General features: G+C 39.4%; 1 protein-coding gene across 1 annotated transcript in view; it reads left to right on the top strand.

Moving 5' to 3' along the window:
* Positions 1 to 1,303: 1,303 nt before the first annotated feature.
* LOC103398134 (versican core protein-like) overlaps positions 1,304 to 18,043 on the top strand; it is a 19,540-nt gene continuing 2,800 nt past the window's right edge. Inside the window, exons 1-7 of the mRNA XM_017042889.2 lie at positions 1,304 to 2,150; positions 3,487 to 3,550; positions 5,683 to 6,066; positions 7,815 to 7,989; positions 8,122 to 8,249; positions 10,114 to 10,407; positions 13,156 to 14,325. Of these exons, the coding sequence (XP_016898378.1) occupies positions 3,487 to 3,550; positions 5,683 to 6,066; positions 7,815 to 7,989; positions 8,122 to 8,249; positions 10,114 to 10,407; positions 13,156 to 14,325 (2,215 nt within the window). The 5' untranslated portion in view covers positions 1,304 to 2,150. The remainder of the gene's footprint in view (positions 2,151 to 3,486; positions 3,551 to 5,682; positions 6,067 to 7,814; positions 7,990 to 8,121; positions 8,250 to 10,113; positions 10,408 to 13,155; positions 14,326 to 18,043) is intronic.

Below are 18,043 nucleotides of genomic sequence, written 5' to 3' on the forward strand. Positions count from 1 at the left end.
ATAGCAGAACACAATCTGTATACAGTATGTCAATAATTTAATGCTTGTTGTATATCTATATATGCATTTTTGTTTTTATTTTTAGGACAAATTTTACTCATCTCTGGAAGCTGTTATTTCATTCCACCATTTTTCATTATTTAAGAGCTGCCTGGTGCATCGGTGGTTAGTGTTCTTGCCTTACAGCAAAAAGATCACATTGTTCAAGCCCAAGCTGTAACTGACCTTCTGTCTGGATGGACTTTACATGGTACCAGGTTGGTCCTGTTCCCTTACACAGCCATATAACAGCCACAATTGGATGCTCTGACTTGATGATGTACATTAATCACAAGTCTGATTTAATGGATTTTTAGATTATTCAATTTGTTTAAAACTGTTTTTTTTCTTTGTTTTTTTTTTTAATCTATAGCTTTTTGTCCTTCTGGATTTTGCAAGACCTACCATTATAGTTACATGTTGTTGAATATCTTTCAGTGTACCTTTCTGCCCAAGCATTTAGGAAAAATATATTGCATTCTTCAGTCAGTGGCATGAGACCACAGGCATACTGTGGTCTTAATTGAATCTACCTAGCAGAACTCTGTGGGAAAACAAATCTTTTTTCGAATAAAAACAAAATTATGTTGTTTTTTTAATTATTATTGTTGTTTTGGTCATTGGTCTGAATCCCGGCTGAGGCAGAGAGTGTTTTGTTGTTGGGTTTGCCCTTTCTCCGTCTGAGCCCATTCAGATATAATGTTGATTGGTCAATTAAACATTTTGAATTTACCATGTGTTTTTCCATGTGTCTCTGGAACAAACTGGGATTGTTTCCAGCTTCCTTTGTGAGCTTTAATAAGATACAGTGACAGATGATAAAGAAAACAAAAATAATAATAAATCCTTTATAATTTTACACGAAACATATACGACTTCAGCCAAGAGGATGTCAAATAATTTACTAGCTGACGATATATGCAAGAGATGTCTTAACCCACATATACATATATAATCAGCACCCAACATTACCACCACATAACCAAGCACCACACCCACGTACACGCACACGTTCTCAGCTAACTCCTCCTTCCTATTCTGCTTTAGCCAATCGCGGTGATCATTAGGAAACAGCTGATAAAGTGCAACACCCCCCTTCGCCCCCCACCCCTCCCGACACTGTGGAAAAGCCAAATGCAGACAATCCACTGAGTCACTGTCAGCTGCAACTCAGCCAGTTCAGGCAGACCGTCATGTATATCACAAATACACACACACACACACACATATATAACATCCTAATATTTATGTTATAAAACACAGTTTCCTACACAGACAAAATTGACTGGTACTGTTTTGTGTACAACTACTCAGAATTGTTTTTTGGACAGAAGTGATTCTCAAGACTTACATAATAAAAGTGTGTTGTTGAAACAAATTAGTAGTTGATTATGAGTCAAGTCCAGGCCGAGGCCGGTCTGCGTCACCCTGTTTCCATTGTCCTTTCCAAGTCCTAATGTAACGAGTGCGCTCTCCATGTTCCATCAAAGTGAGACTTCATCAGCAGATGGTGCTAACAATGTGCAGAGCAGTAAACTCTCTTGTAACACAATGAACTTCTTTAATAATGTTCAGTGTGGTTTATTTTACATGTCTGTCCATACTGAGTTAATTTAAAGTTTTTCTCCAGTTCTTAGCGGAAACGAATTTACTCTAAAATAACACTGTTACCTCCCCCACCCTCCCCTTTGGATGGGGATGTACCTCGAGGGCACAGGGCCAAATGAAAGCATTTTCCCTCCTCCACCAAAGGTGTCTCATTCACTTTTCACATGGGCACTCTGCCCCTCCTTTCCACCACTGACGAAATAACAGTGTGCGTTTGGAAAAATAGCTAACTCTGTTGCTTGCCAACACTTCACAATATTCTGTCGCTCCTCACAGAACCAAGATCAGCCGGGGACTGGAATTCTGCAACTCTGGAGCATCAAGGAGAGGAGACAGGAGGGATAGAGGCAGGGAGATAAGAGTGCTGCTACTCCTGCTGCGCCGGATCGGAGTGGACATATCTTGGCACATTTTACGCACGCCTGTTGCGCACTGCGAATCAGTGGATTTAAGGGCACAAATACCGTTATATCTACATTTTATGGAGTAAAACTTCTTTCACCGTAAGTGCCGGTCCCATTTTGTGTGATGTTTTAGCGCGTTCTTGGAACACCACTGTTGTATTTTGTGAAGATTTATGGTAATTACCAAGCTGTTTAAGTTAGTCAACTAAATTAACTGTTATTTTAATAATATTATAATAATTAAACAGCAAAGTGTCCAGTGATGCCGCGTCCTCAGATAACCCACAGCTGTGTCCCGCTACGGAAAACGATTCTCAAGCCTTTTACGTTATTTATCACTTTAAAAAAAAATTAAAAATGTATTATTGTAATTATGTTAAGATTCGTGGCGAGTTATCTCTACTAGGAGCTTTTAAGACATGGGACAACGAACAAGACATGGGACAACGAACAGTTTTTTTTTTTTTTTTTTTTTTTCTTTTCTTTTCTTTAGTTAAGTGTCCTCTTTAACAGGGTTTTAACTCACGGTAGCAGAAAATCCGTGTTTCACAGCAGGGAGCAACTTTAATGATTAAAATCTCTGTGAAATGTGCAGCCAATCAAATGCCTGTGTGATGCCCAGTAACTATTTGAACTCGTCTTATTTGTATAAAACCCGTTTTATCCTGCAATTGATCGCAAACACATTTAAATTAACGGAGAAAATGTGTTAAGTGAGTGGAGAATATGTAGAAGTCCAACTCGATTTTGCACCAGCTGTTTGCACTTCTTGTTTCTAGCAGATTATTGTTTAATTACTTTTCCACTAGGATGCACCCATCGACTTAGAATGATGATCTTATCCAATTTTTACAATGATCATTACACTAAGAACAAAAGCCCATTCACGCACTAAAGCTTGTAATCTTTTAATATCCACACTTTTCCGCACTCTCCCTCCTGCCTCTCTCCCTCCCTCTGGCTTTCTTTTTTAGAGAATAGCACTTTTTTTCATCAGCTCCCCTCTGAGCCGCCACTTGTGTTTATACAGCGGGGCTCAGCCTCACTGCTTCTGTCCTCCTGTCTCCAAAAACTCTGCAGCTCGACCCCACAGGAGGTTTTATTTTTTCACCTCTTAGCTCTACCACCCACAAATCCATTCAGACCTGAGCCATGTCTCCTTTTTAGGCCAATTTGTAAATGTAATAAAAGAAAACTCACTTGGTTGATAAATAGCTAAAATAAATAATTAAATCATTATTAGAAAAAAATCAGTTATTGTAATCAAAATATAAATTACACTTTTTCCTTGTGCTGTTATTTTAAATTGATGTATTTCTTCTTAAAGTATTATTTCTAGATTATAAATTGCTAACAAAAATTATATTGACTAAGCCTTAAGATGTTGCTGAATTTATGCCCTCACTATTTTCTTTTTGATTTTTCCTCTTAACAGATGATACTTAATATAAAGCATATCCTGTGGTTATGTTGTCTCTGGGAAGCTGCAGCTGCAACAAGTAAGTCATGATTGAGTAACTATGTCTCTCTGTCTCTCTCTCCTGCTCAGCCTCATCCACCCATCTCCACCCCTCACACATTATATTGTTTAAGAGTCTTTCTCCACATTCTGCTTAATTCTAAATCCAGCTCTTTAAGCCTTTTCTCTTCTTCAAACCGTGATCTGGTATTCAGACACTTTTAGCCACTTAGCTGCAAACATTTTGGTCAGACAAGTGACACGATTATGTGTTTCACTCTCTCACATCCTTCAGTTGAAGACAGTATAAGGCAGAATCAGTTGTTGTCCTATAAAAACCTGCAAGACTAAGGTGAAGGTGATACCATCACAGAGGTCAGTATCCCAGGGACCCTGGGCCCTCATGGCTTTCTGGCCCCTACAGTCTCTCACCCTGTTTGTGGACTTGAATGGACACCTTTCAATTAGCCCCTGCTCTGTGTCTGAAACAACAGCTGGTTTCACCCCTCATCCTAATAAGACTGTTCAAGCACACACACACACACACACACACACACACATGCCTCTGGGGTTGTCCCACTACTGTATCCACAGTGTTGCCTACACTATTACCAAAAAACAAAACAAAATAACAAATAAAAAGAAAACTTTTTGACATTTGACAGGCGTGATTCACTGTGTTGTCATTCATCTCTGTCTGGCAGTAACAGACCTTATGCATAATAGGAGACGGTGATGAAAATTAGATGTGGATAAATGCTTAAGGGGAGATGATTAACAGTTTCAATTCTCTGTTTTGTAAAAAAAGTAATAAGTAGATTTTTTATATATTGAAAAATGGCCAACTTAGATTAGAGAGAAAAACTGAAATGTATATTTGGGGTCTGTTACTATTCCTGTGGCTGAATTTACTAACAAACATTGACATACAGTATGCAGCAATAGTGTTCCAACCTCCATCCATTTATCCGTCTATCTGTTCATTCATTCATTCACTCATCCTCTACCGGTTGATCTTGTTAAGGGTCAGAGAACAAGTTCAAGCTACTGTAAGCCCAGCCATGTAGTTTAGTGCCACATATAGAATAAAAAGCACACGAAAGGGTTGGAGTAGTAAGAAATGCTATTCACATCCAAATTACAACACACCCTCTACTCGGTGCATCTGTAAAAATGCACCCCATTGTTGTAATTCGCTCCCTTCTTGTGTCAATATATTTCTTATTCATGTCTGTGTCTCTATGTCTTCTTCTTTGTTTATAACAATAATCACCTGGTTATTTATTTTCTTTGGATTGTCTTACAAATGAATGAAAATGTTCCCAGTTTTACACCCACACTGCTCCATTGCCTCACTCTGGAGACAAACAACCTTTTCACACTAACATTCCCACATAGTCAATTAGGACATTTTTAATTAAACTTTAACCATAATCAGCATGAGATTGGACTGTGGGAAGAAACCACAGTGTCCATCACTTACCCACACACATGTGGGGGAAAGATGCAGTTCACAGTCAGACGGACCATCTGCTAAAATCACAATGTCCTACTGATGACCCTCATGCTGTGCAGCACCTGCATTAACCACTCTTCCACTGTGTGGCCCAACCAAACTATAATCTTTACCATGCTTCTCTACCATGAGTGCAGTTCAGTCAGTGTCAAATACTGTAGGTTCCCACACCCAATAAAATATGAACACAAGGAAGAACAAAACTACTTACAAGTGTAAATCCAAAGAAGAACAATCATCTTAATTGTCAGTGTACATATACAAACAACAACATTTCTCCTGCCCCGTTGCAAGCAGTGTTTCTGTCTTAAATACCAGATTACATCTTGCTTCTCATTATTTATCTTTCAAATATTTTTGTAGTTACAGGATAAAAAATGTTTTCTCTCATTTCAGGAATGTTAAATTTTGGGTGTTCAATAAATTGTAACACTGCTCAACACTTGACAAAGCAATAATGATAGAAATTGTCAGTGCTTTTGGAGAAACGTGAAAAACTCAGAAAGGCTTTAGTTGTTAAAAGTAGACGGCATTTTGAGTTTTAGTCTTAGAACTTTGTGACTCATCTTTGCCTGAAAATAATTTAGAAACTGATGAATAAGTTTGAGATATAGAAGCACAAATTGCCTCTAATCATTTCACTTTTTGCCTTTTAGCTTCCAATGGGTTGTCAATAATCAAACCAATTACGGGGTCTCTCTCGGGGAAGGTGAATCTTCCCTGCTTCTTCTCCACCATCCCGACCTCAGCACCTGTCATCACTCCCAATGGAACAATCATTTATAGCCAAGACTACTTGCGGATCAAATGGACCAAAATAGACGAGGGGGTGGAATCAACAGTGCTGGTGGCACAGAATGGTATCATCAAGATAGGCTCCAGCTACAGGAACCGTGTGTCGGTGCCTAGTCACCCTGAGGACGTTGGTGACGCCTCCTTGACGATGGTGAAGCTACGGGCCAGTGACACTGGCACTTATCGGTGTGAGGTGGTCTACGGCATTGAGGACACACAGGATACAGTGGACCTGGATGTCAGCGGTGAGACACTGTTCTTATTTTAAGGAAAGGAAAGTGAACTCCTTGTCATTGTGACATTGTGACACACATCACTGCACACAACAAAATGTGACCTTTGCATTTAACCAGTGTGTGGGGACAGTGCCATGCTCAGAGCACCTTAGTGGTAACTTGGCAGCTTACAACCTTCCGGACCCAAGTCCGCTTCCTTAACCACTAAGCCACCACTGCCCCAGAGTAAGAGTAAGAGTAAGAAGAAAACTTTGGGTACTTGTCTACTACCATGACTCTATATGTAAATTCCAGAGTTGATCCATGTGACCATGTGGGTTACAAATCACATGTTTAAATGGGGTTTATAACCTCATGCATCCTTGCATGATGTTTGCCACCTTGTTAGTGTGCAGGAGTGGGGCGTTACACTGTTCTTTCCACATTACATTCACTGTGCAATGGTAGAATTTAACTAAAATCCCCATACTTAACTTTGCACAACATTTAAATTATGTATATAATAATGCAACAATATTGCAGTACCACCAAGTTAACTTTTACAGTCTCATTGGTAGTGGTGGTGGTGGTGGTGGTGGGGTCTACTTTTTCTCACTTGACAAGTATGCTGGGAGATATAACTCATGTTGAGGGGATGTAGAAAACATGGGTGGAGTGGGGGGGGGGTGTACTGGGATACTTTGGCTTCTCACTGGTTAACGATTTTCACAACCTCTCTTCCAACTATCTGCAATGTTAATTAGTGCCATCAATCACATGTTCTGGGTCTGGATACTGTCCACAAATATGGGGATTTCAGGGCCATGGCATCATCTGCAGCCATCTTGTTCATTTGTGGTTAACTGTATTTTACTTATCCTCTCCATTTATTGCAAACTTCCCTCTTTCCAAAGCAGCTAAGTGGCTGAGTTATTTCACTGATGGTATGTGTTTTATGAGACGTTTGCCATAATTTATGGCACTGACATGATGCTGATGAACAGCAGAATGCTTTGTGAATGTTTGTATACAAAATTTCAATAAGTTTTTATTTTCCCGTTTTTTTTTTTTTTTCAAAATTGATTTATACACACTTCCCCTCAGGCTGACAACACATGGGAAACTTGAAAAAAAAAACCTGAAAATTGTCAGTTGATAATTGGCAAAGATAGTGGTATGACAGAACAAGGTGATCAAGAAACATTTTAAACTGATTTTATTTGGTTAAACGTTTATCATTTTACGGAGAAATCAAAACATATCTTGTTGTAATTATTTAAATATTTTCATATGGCTGCTATAGACAAGGGAATTGTTTGAGGAATGACGTGGACTAGGTCATTGATCACTTCTGATGTTTTTCACGTCGACTTTTCTGAAGTTAAAGACGAGTGATTATTATTGTCGGTTAAGACGGTAAAATATCAGCTTACATCGATTCAAATATTTGCGTAAAATATGAGATTTAGCCAATTAAAGGTAAAGAATGCGTTGACACAAGAGAGGACAGACTTTTTGACTCCTCTCGGGGAGACGTCGACTTTACGTCGTTGCCTAGTGTGGACTATAAAATTATGTCAGTTAATTAGAGCTTAAATGAACCCGCCAATAGTTATTATATTGATAATTAGAAGTGATTTTTCTTCCCCAGAAATCGCTTGTATTTTTGATACGATATTCCTGTTCGTCAGAGAAATCCTACACTAAATGACTAGTCTGATTTGTGAAGTGAAGTATCTAGTTGCATATCATTTTTCTTCCCACCACTTTTCTTTCAGGTGTTGTCTTTCACTATCGGGCTAAAACCAGCAGATATACACTGGACTATGATAATGCTGTTAAAACCTGCAAAGATGTTGGAGCAACCATTGCAACCTACGACCAGCTGAAAGCTGCCTACGAAGATGGATTTGATCAGTGTGATGCTGGCTGGATCGCTGACCAGACAGTGAGGTCCGCTGTCTTTTTATGTTATCCAAAGTCATATGTTTTTATTGCTGTATGAGTATTGCTGGTAATAAATAATACCTTGTCACAACAACTTTGATTTTGTCTTAAATGCTGCCTTCTTCTTGTTCTGTACAGGTACCCCATCATAAAGCCAAGGCAAGGTTGCTATGGCAACCTCAAAAGCAAACCTGGTATTAGGTCATATGGAACCAGGAAGCCCACGGAGACCTATGATGTCTACTGCTACGTAGATAAACTTGAAGGTAAGTCTGCCACAAATCATGCCCCAAAGGCGTAAGCTATGAAAAATTAAGTGTTGCAGGGAAAGCACTGGCACACCCTTCGGCTAAAATGACGAAAGTTACAAATTATTATGGTGCCAAAGCAATTTCTTTCATGCTTTATAAGCCTACTGTGTAAATACACTTAATTATTGTGTTACGTCTGCCAGTTAGGTTCAGGTTTTGGATACTTTTATCTGTTTGTCTGTCTGTGAGCAGTGTGAGCCTAAAAGTAATGGATGAATGTGAGTAACCTCACAAAATGAGGGCTGGTGGCTGAGACTTTGAAGGCTAGTAAATGTTATTACAGGCAGCATGTCCCGTAGTAACCCTATTTTAGTTGTTACATTACATATTCCATGTTTTGTAAAGGCACAGAGTTCCAGGTATAATAAAAAGGTAGGTGGATGTTAGAGAGAAGCTTTTGAGGAGACGTTGAAATTCTTTCTTCCCAGTGAGTGGTGGTTTTTAAAAACGTTAACAAAGTATGTGATAATGAGAGTTTTAAATGTCTTTGGCATGGCACATAAGAACTTTTCACTTCACAGCCAACAGTGTTTTTCTGTTTGTTAATTATTTACTCCATCCAAATGTCACTCTCTGCAACTATGGAGTTGGAGTAAAATTTTAAAGTTTTAATCAAATGAAATATGTGCAAACATGCTGTCGCTCTATATGGTGTCCAGATGTTACATCATTTCAAAATCCTGTTTTTCCCTGTTCAATCCCGACAGTTTCACCAGAGTTAATCAAATATTATATTGACCAAAAGAGCCAGATTGTAAATACAAGTGGTTGTTCCCTCCACAGAGTGGCCGGGCTTAGCCCAAGAAGAGCTTGGCCTGATGACAGAATGTGAAGATGAAGCACTGCATCGAGATAAACGGTTTAGAGCAGTTTAAATATATGGTCTAAATGCATCACTAGCTGTTTTGCCAAGACATTACCTGAGGAAAGCAGTTGAGTTGAGTCCTGTATATAAGTTAGCGTAATATTTTTATTGTGGCTGAAAAATAGATCCTAATTAAAATGTCTTGTACTTCATTATGTCTGTATTGTAGTCATTCTAAGCATTTGCTTTTTAATATTTTTCCAAAAACTATTGCACAACAATTTCAGATGGAAGTTAATCTTTGGGAGAGTCTCTGTTCCTGCTTTGGTTTTATTAGGGAATGCATTTATGAGGGGGATGGGAGGGGAGCATCTCTTAATCTCAATGCCATTGTAAATCACTGGGACCAAACCAACATTTGATATTTACAATGTTACACCCAACATTAACTGAAAACATGTAGTCAAACAGTCATCCTCTCTTGTAACATTTCTTGGCTGAGATCCTGCTTCTTCACATTGTTTAATTTGTATTACTCCTATTGGCAAGGACAGATTATATTGTATGTAATCAGAAAAGTTAACCTTGAAAATGCAACATTCCCAAGGGAAACATCAACCTCACATAATAGTTCAGGGAGAATTCTAAATCTCTGTCCTAAATTAGACAGAGATTTGTTGACAGGCCAGGGACATTGTCTGCATAGCTATCCCACCTCAGAATAATATAAAGAATGAACTACTGTTTTCTAAGTACTTATTGGTGGGAGATGTTTTGGGTCTCTGCCCTGCACAGCTGTGCACTTTTTCAGCTGTTTTTGGGTTATGTCTCCTCTGAAAGGTCAAAATTATTTGAAAGACCTGTTGGCCTAGATCATTACAAATGACACTCTGTTTTAATTTATTTTTGAACAAAAATAACCTTACTCTGCACTCAGACTTTGTTGCTGTCATCTCTGGTTATCTCTGCTCCCTCTGCCGCTAGTCCTTAATTGTTTTGCTCTCTTTGTTTTAGGTGACGTGTTCTATGCCCCTGTGGGTAATAAGATGACCCTGGATGAAGCCAGCGAAGAGTGCAAAAAGAGGAATTCTGTTTTGGCTTCCCCTGGTCAGCTCCACGCAGCTTGGAGGATGGGCCTGGACAAATGTGACTATGGCTGGCTCTCTGATGGCAGTGTACGACATCCTGTTGCAGTGCCCAGAATGCAGTGTGGAGGAGGTCTGCTTGGTGTCAGAACCATGTATAAGTACAGAAACCAGACAGGTTTCCCAGAACCACCTAATAAGCATGGAGCTTACTGTTTTAAAGGTAAAACCTAATTTCAAAGCCTTGTAGATTTGAAAACCCAAAAAATTTTGGATCCCCCCCTAAAATGGAGTATGGGCTGGGTCAGATAATTTTGCATTTAGGCCTAATTTGAAATAAATTATTTTTCCAATAATAGAAGAAGATTCACAATGAATACAAAACAGTATCTTTTAGGTTATGGAGGTGTTTGTAGCAATGCATAAATGTGAAGGTGAGAAGACATTCTCATGTCAAGACATTTTCCAAGAAATTGGAAACTAAAAATAAAAAGTAAAAATAAAGTGAAAACAACAATAAAATATGTGACTTAGTGATAAAACTATCTTGGTCCCCGCTTATGCGTTGCAGGTCTTCACATTTTTTTATAATGTAGTTTGTTTTTCACCAACTTCCAAATTTTAAAGACACTGTTAAAATTTAACATCTCACATGGGATTGTTTGCATACAGTTTGAAAGGGCACATGCTGTGTTATGCAACATGTAAACTGGAAACAATAGAAATAGTGTGCAGATCATTTTCTGTCAAACTCTGGCAACTGGACTGTGAGGAGCTATGATCTCATCTCTTGTATTCACTTCTCCACCCTTTCACCCTCTGCTTGTCTATACTATCCACATCTACAACAGAGTAACATTCTACACTGTTGTTGTGTGTTAGGTTGTTCTCCTCCATCTGTGCTCTTTACTACACGTGTAATTTTGGGAATTAGAGAAACCAGTGAGAAGTAAAATACTTTTCTCAGCAGTACTGTGTCTGTTTGCCAGACTAGTCCAACATATTACAGTGTTGAAGGTGACCTCACTGTCTCACAGTTTGGTTTTCTTTTGCCATCGCTGTTGCCACAGGAGAGGCCAAGAGTAGATTAAAATCATACAAGGAAATGGTGTTTACTGAACAAGTAATGGTTAGACCAGATCCAATTCTAATGGGCGAATTAATGAGGGTTTGTGACAATGTATACCAGTCAGTGCTTGTGTTTGTTTTATCTCTATTACTTCCAGCTGCTGTAATTAAAGCCTCTCAAGCGTTGTCCTTAAACAACCTCACTGTTGTAAAACAAACTAAAGTGCTACTCTGAAGGCACCACTGCCTCCGATGAAAGAGTTGTTCCATGTTAGTAACATTATGATTACTTTTAATTCGATTTAATCTAAGAGCCACTAGGCAAGGCTACTTTCTTAATGTGAATATATCTCTACTCAGACACACAGTTGTATAAGTAGAAATATTTTGGTTAGACTGACCAAAATCACTATGAATAAGAAGAAGGAGATCACCTTTAAACTCTCCTTACTTTCAGTCAGCAGTTTAATGTGTTCAGCTTCCCTTGAGGGGAATTCTATTGACTGATGGCACATTTAAATGAGCAGCAAAAGTAACTAATACCACACCTGTCAACCTTTTTATTCTCACTATCTCATTTTCTTTTTACCTTTCTCCTCATTTCCGCTGTCAGACTTTGTCCTCCGTCATTCTCACTTGTACTTATCAGAGCAGACATTTGGATAATGGACAAAGCTACTGCTGGACTTTCTATATTTGGTCATGCTCGGCGACCCCTGACCTGGCCTTTCCATCTTTACAAATGAGAGGTTGGACAGATAAGCCATCGGCTGCCTAGCCCATTAACTGCCCCTGAGCCATGTTAACTCTTGTAGTGATAAGTCCCCCTGGAGATCAGAGGGCACACAAACAGGCGACACTCACCTCCTGCTCTGTGTATTCTATGTCAGTTCTCTCCCAGTCATGTTATATTTATGCTTCCATCTAAGTGCTTTTCAAGTGCTCGTGTTTGGTGAAACTCATGCCATCGTTTCCTGCTTTCCCACTATATTTCACAAGAGGATCTGTTATAATTACAGTCAGTCTACACAGTCGGACACAGAAGATGAAGATAAATGAATGATGAGGTCGGTGCTTTCAGGATGGGCCCAGACAAAAGCAAAGGTCACAGTAATAGCAGCAATGTTTAAAGCCTCAGGGTGATAATAGTTCCAAGAGTAGATCCCATTTTCCTGTTTGGGAAGAATGTGTGTCACACCTTAAATCAGGGACAGTTTCAGGAGGAAAAAGGTTAGTGCATAATGGTCAACAGCTGGATTTAAACTATCTGTCTCCGTCACAAAAATTAGCTTTTTAAAGCTGCAACACTGCATTTTATGGGAGTGAGAGAGAGCATCAGATGACATCAGATGAGGGGTGGAAAATAGAGGAGACCTGAAGGAGATCGACTCCATATAACTCCAAAAGAAGTCAGTCTGGTTTATTAAAAGAGCATTTAAAGATTCTTGTGCCACTAATGACTGTTAAAAAATAAGCGTGTTTAGAGCACACAGTGATGAAGGACAACAAATATCTCTTCAGGAAACTTAAAATAAAACTGACTTTTTATCAAACTGACAACAAATCTTTTAAAAGTTTATATCAACCAGACGTGTGAATTTGTAAACCACATTGCATGACAGGTTTTCTACTGACTAAAAGGCATTGTGTAAACAATAACAACACTGCAATATAAACATTTCATGGTATAAAATACAGAAAGTTTATATATAAAAGTATATTAAATATAAAATAAGATATAAACATTTATTACTAATGCTCTATTTTCTATAGAAGAAATGTAACATAAAAACTGCAAAACTACATTGTCACCTATAAATTATGTTACATTGACTAGTTTAATGTAACATATTTATAATTATAGCCAGACACTTATGTGCGCTGCATTTGTCTGTTTTTACAGGAACGAAAGATCTGTTTAACCAAACATTCTTGGTGGACATGTCTGTCATACAAATGACCACCACAACCACCAGCTCCACTACTTCAAGGCCTCTACTGGAGAGCAGTGTCTCAACACTCCCTGTAACCGTATCAGAGGCAGATGAGTCTCTACATTCTACTGTTTCCTCAACCGTCATATATATGTTTTCTGCCAGTATGGCTCCGCTGCGTTCCACTCCAAAAGAAGAAGAAGAATTAATTACCACAGTCGCACCTACAATCAGGGATGAACATGAGGAAAGTGATCACACAACAGCTGCTCCAGAGGTGGACCTTAAATACACAGCAGACATTACTGATAAGACGGCATCTGTCTCTGAGACTACAGAGGAACCAGATGATCATTCAGTAATTCAAATAATTACACTTCAACCTGATGTCCCCTTCACCGATGCCTCTGTGGGAACTGAGCCCATGTTTGCTGAGGGGAAAACCGAGGAAACTGTTCTAGGTGTTGAGGTGACCACAGCCATCATCTCTGACCTCAGTGACAGTCCAACAGAATCCACAGACCAACAGACCATTCAGGGTGTTTTCAGCTCCTCTGAATCAACAGACTCACTCACTGAGCTTCATTCAACCACAACCTTCCCAGATTATGATCCCAGTGTTGATGACATTGAAATCATTTTTGCTGTTGAAGGAACTCCACCTACTCACCCACCTCAACGAGTCATTTCCTCTCCAGACATCACTGGTACTATTGATGGGACAAGAATACCTACGACTATTCCACCTAGCACTTTTATGTGCAACACCCGACCTGGCGAGGAAAGTCACCCAAAAGAGCCACTAGGAATGGCAACAACTACAACCCAAAGTCAGGATGTTGGTACATCAGTTGACAAACAGGAGTCAACGGCTGCTATTCTGACTGAAGGTGGAACTTCAGCTGAAGATGTCAAATCTTCTACAAGTGTTTTTGATGAGTCTACTTATCAGGTTCCTGAACACAGCAGCAGTAGCAGCAACCAGACAGAAGTCAACACTGTGACAGAAATTGAGCCAGAGTTCTTCACATCTGCTCCTCAGTCTTCAAGCATGGCTCACAAAACCACAAAACCGGGTAAAGTTGCTGTTGATGAGTTGGTCCAAGTATCCACCGTCAAGCAGATGCAGAATCTAACAGGTAATTAAGTTTTTGTTTTTTAACATGGTACATAATTGTGCAGTCTTTATAATATAATAAGCTTGTGCGTCATTGTTTTCCAATATTGTTATTGTGGTTTTATGTTAACAATATAATAAGGTGCTACTGGAGGTTGTGCTGTCCAGGGTGCTGAAGTTAAAAACAGTGTGAACAGTTGTGATATCTTACTATCCAACTATAGTAGTTGGAGTAAAAATAAAGTTAAAGAAAACTCTGTTTGGGCCAAGTGTTGCACATTAAGCTTTTTTGTGTGTATTTAAAGCGGGTCAGAATCTAACCCGTGGTTCTGTTTGTTTGCTGCTGCTGCCACATGCATTTATTGAGTTTTTGGGAAAATAATATGTTTTAACAGTATTATTTATAACCTGTGAGAAGATGAAATATGCTTCTGATTTAAATGATGTGTTTATCGAAACATTTCAGGATAAGTGAATGTGTACAATAACAGCAATGGTTAATATCGGTGAGTCATTACTTGTCATCAAAGAGCAATTTGTGTGAAAATATCTAGTGAACTGGAATGTGTACAAGTGAATAAAGTGGTCATTTGGCAGTCTTCAAAGGGGGGATTTGGACTTTCTTTGTGTTTCTGTTGGGGTTTAAGTAAGCCCAGCAGTGGCAGTGTGTTTTCTCTCACCAAGGTTGATTTTCTTCTCTGACTGCTGCTTAATGCTTGGTAATGAATTGGAGCAGTAGCATTTCTCTCTCTTATAGTATAGTTCCCTTAAGGTTGGTACACTTCTTACAAGTGAATACCAGCTCAGGTTGAGGGTCCTCAGCTGTTTCTGGTCTGATTTTGAAACACACTTTCAAATATTGGTGCAGAGTGAAGTTAGATGGAAGTGTCACACTATAATATGGTTTTTTAACAAGCACATGGACCTGGATTTTACTCTATTTATAAGCAAAGCTGAGTCATGGACCATTAGTACACTATGTGTTAAACTTAGTAACAATGTTTCCATCTCTATTGTTACTGATATTGTGGAGAGATTCTGGGAGGAAAGGCCAAATGCTAAAGGCTGTTTATTAGCAAGGCTAGAAGTTTATCAGTCGGAAGCCACCTTCAGCAAGCATGCACTGTATGTTTCCTGGGCCAAAACACATGTGAGATAACTGATGATAGAAACATTGTTTGTTTTCAGACCATTGAATGTCAGTGTTGCTGGGTAGAAACGTTTGATAGATGCTTCATTCAGGATACCAGTGTTTAAAAGGAAATAAGGGATTTTTGAGAAAAATTGAAAATTTTCAGTCAGGTGCATTATGTTAAGGAAAGGCAAACATTTGTGGACATGGGCTGTTGAGCATCTCATATCATGTTACATTAAGATATATATAGACAGTATATATGTATTTTTTTTTTTTCATAAACCGTGGCAACAGCGATGGCAAAAGAAAACCAAACTGTGAGACCGAACTTTAATATATTTTTATGTTGTGATTACATGTTATATTTTAGAAGATTTTTGGTTGTTTTGTTTTACACATACAACAATATGCACATGTACTGTGGTTAGTTTAGCTGCCAAAAGGGTTAAATATAAATAAAATTAGTGCATAGATATTTTGTCTGTATGCTGCAATTGGCTACATTGGCAGTGTTTCTTTCCTCATGTGCAAGTACCTGCCTCCTGACTGCCAGCCAGGCAGCAAACAGAGGTGTGTTGGCAGTCTATCTAAGTAAGCACAGATGCCTGTCCTTGGTTAGGACTGGACACCACCACCCCAGGTGATGTCATCGCTAGAGCAAAGTCTCTTCTCTCTGTAGCTGGAAGCTGCATGTAGCGGGTGATTATTGCTACTTTTACTGCTGCATCTTGTGATGTGGCTCAGCTGAACCACTTGACATCTCTCACTCTGCCCTCCAATTTTGTGTGGGAAACATTTATGGAAAATATTGTGGCAGTGGCTGACTACATGGTAACATAGTACACGATAATATCAGAATGTGTTGCCTGAACTATGTTGCTGTTATGCTCAGTAAATAGTACTCATGTGTTTTTGGTTACTTAAAAGCAATTGCATTTATAGTCTACCAAATATTGTATTATGGCTTGTTGAAATATCAACACTCTGAGGGTTGTTAACCTCAAATGTTACCATGCAGTGCAGAGAACCATTACCACTATTGCATACTAGTCCAATGAAAACGTGTTTCAAAAGTTTGCTAATGGCTGCTCTTCCCATTCTTCATGTTGAGGTGATTGTGGGTTAGCAAGAATGATCAGTTTTTTTTATTTGAGTCATCATCAGGGTCTGAGGTGAGCTGGCTATTTTAATGAAAAAACTAGTGGGGTTAACAAGCTGTCAAAATACGGTTCTTATACACAGAGCCATATCCTGCATGTGTTGCAGTCATAATCTTGTTGGTCAAAGACAGAGAAGAAGAGAAGTGTGTTTGGTTAGGAGAAAAAGAGAAAAGAGGAAGAATAGAAGCTCTGAAGAGGATGAAGAGGGGAAAGTCAGTCGATCCTGATGACATACCAGTGGAAGTATGGAAGTGTTTAGGAGATGTGGAGAGATTTCCTGACTGGGTTGTTTAACAGAATTTTAGAGACGGACAAGATGCCTGATGAGTGGAGGAAAAGTGTTCTGGTGCCAATTCATAAGAAGGGTGATGCACAGAGTTGTAACAACTACAGAGGGATAAAGTTGATGAGCCATACAATGAAGATTTGGGAAGGAGTAGTTGAAGCTAGGTTGAGGCAGGAAGTGGAGATTTGTGAACAGCAGTATGGTTTCATGCCTAGGAAGAGTACCACAGATGCAATATTTGCATGAGGATGCTGATGGAGAAGTACGGGGAAGGTCAGAAGGAGCTACATTGTGTACTTGTAGATTTAGAAAAGGCATATGACACAGTGCCAAGGGAGGAATTGTGGTATTGTTTGAGGAGTGGCAGAGAAGTATGTTAGTTTGGTGCAGGTATACATGTATGAGAATAGTAGTGATGTGTGCTGTTGGAAGGACAGAAGACTTCAAGGTGGAGGTGGGACTACATCAAGGATCCTGAGCCCCTTCTTGTTTGCTTTGGTGATGGACAGATTGACAGATGTGGTCCCCATAGACTATGTTGTTTGCAGATGACATTGTGATCTGTAGTGAGAGTAGGCAGCAGCTAGAAGAGAGGTGGAGGTTTGCACTAGAAAGAAGAGGAATGAAGGTCAGCCACAGCAAGACAGAGTACAAGTGTGTAAACGAAAGGGGAGAACAGTGAAATACTGAGGTTACAAGGAGCAGAGGTGGTGAAGGTGCAGGAGTTTAGGTACTTAACTGTTCAGAGCAGAGGAGACTGTGGATGAGAGGTGAAGAATAGAGTGCAGGCAGGATGGAACAGCTGGAGAAAAGTGTCAGGAGTGATCTGTGATAGAAGAGTGTTAGCTAAGGGGAAGGGAAAGGTTTACAGGACGGTGGTGAGACCAGCCATGATGTATGGTTTAGAGACAGTAGCAATAGGCAGAAGACAGGAGGCAGAGCTGGAGGTGGCAGAGTTAAAGATGCTAATTCTCTTTAGGAGTGACAAGAATGGACAGGATCAGGAATGAGGTCATTAGAGGGACAACACAGACAGGAAGGTTTGGAGAAAAAGCTAGAGAAGCCAGATTGAGATGGTTTGGACATGTGCAGAGGAGGGACAGTGGATACATTGGTAGAAGAATGTTAGAGATGGAGCTACCAGGTAGGAGACAAAGAG

This window comes from Cynoglossus semilaevis, chromosome Z (assembly GCF_000523025.1).
Source record: "Cynoglossus semilaevis isolate Cse_v1.0 chromosome Z, Cse_v1.0, whole genome shotgun sequence".
Classification (NCBI taxonomy): Eukaryota; Metazoa; Chordata; class Actinopteri; order Pleuronectiformes; family Cynoglossidae; genus Cynoglossus; species Cynoglossus semilaevis.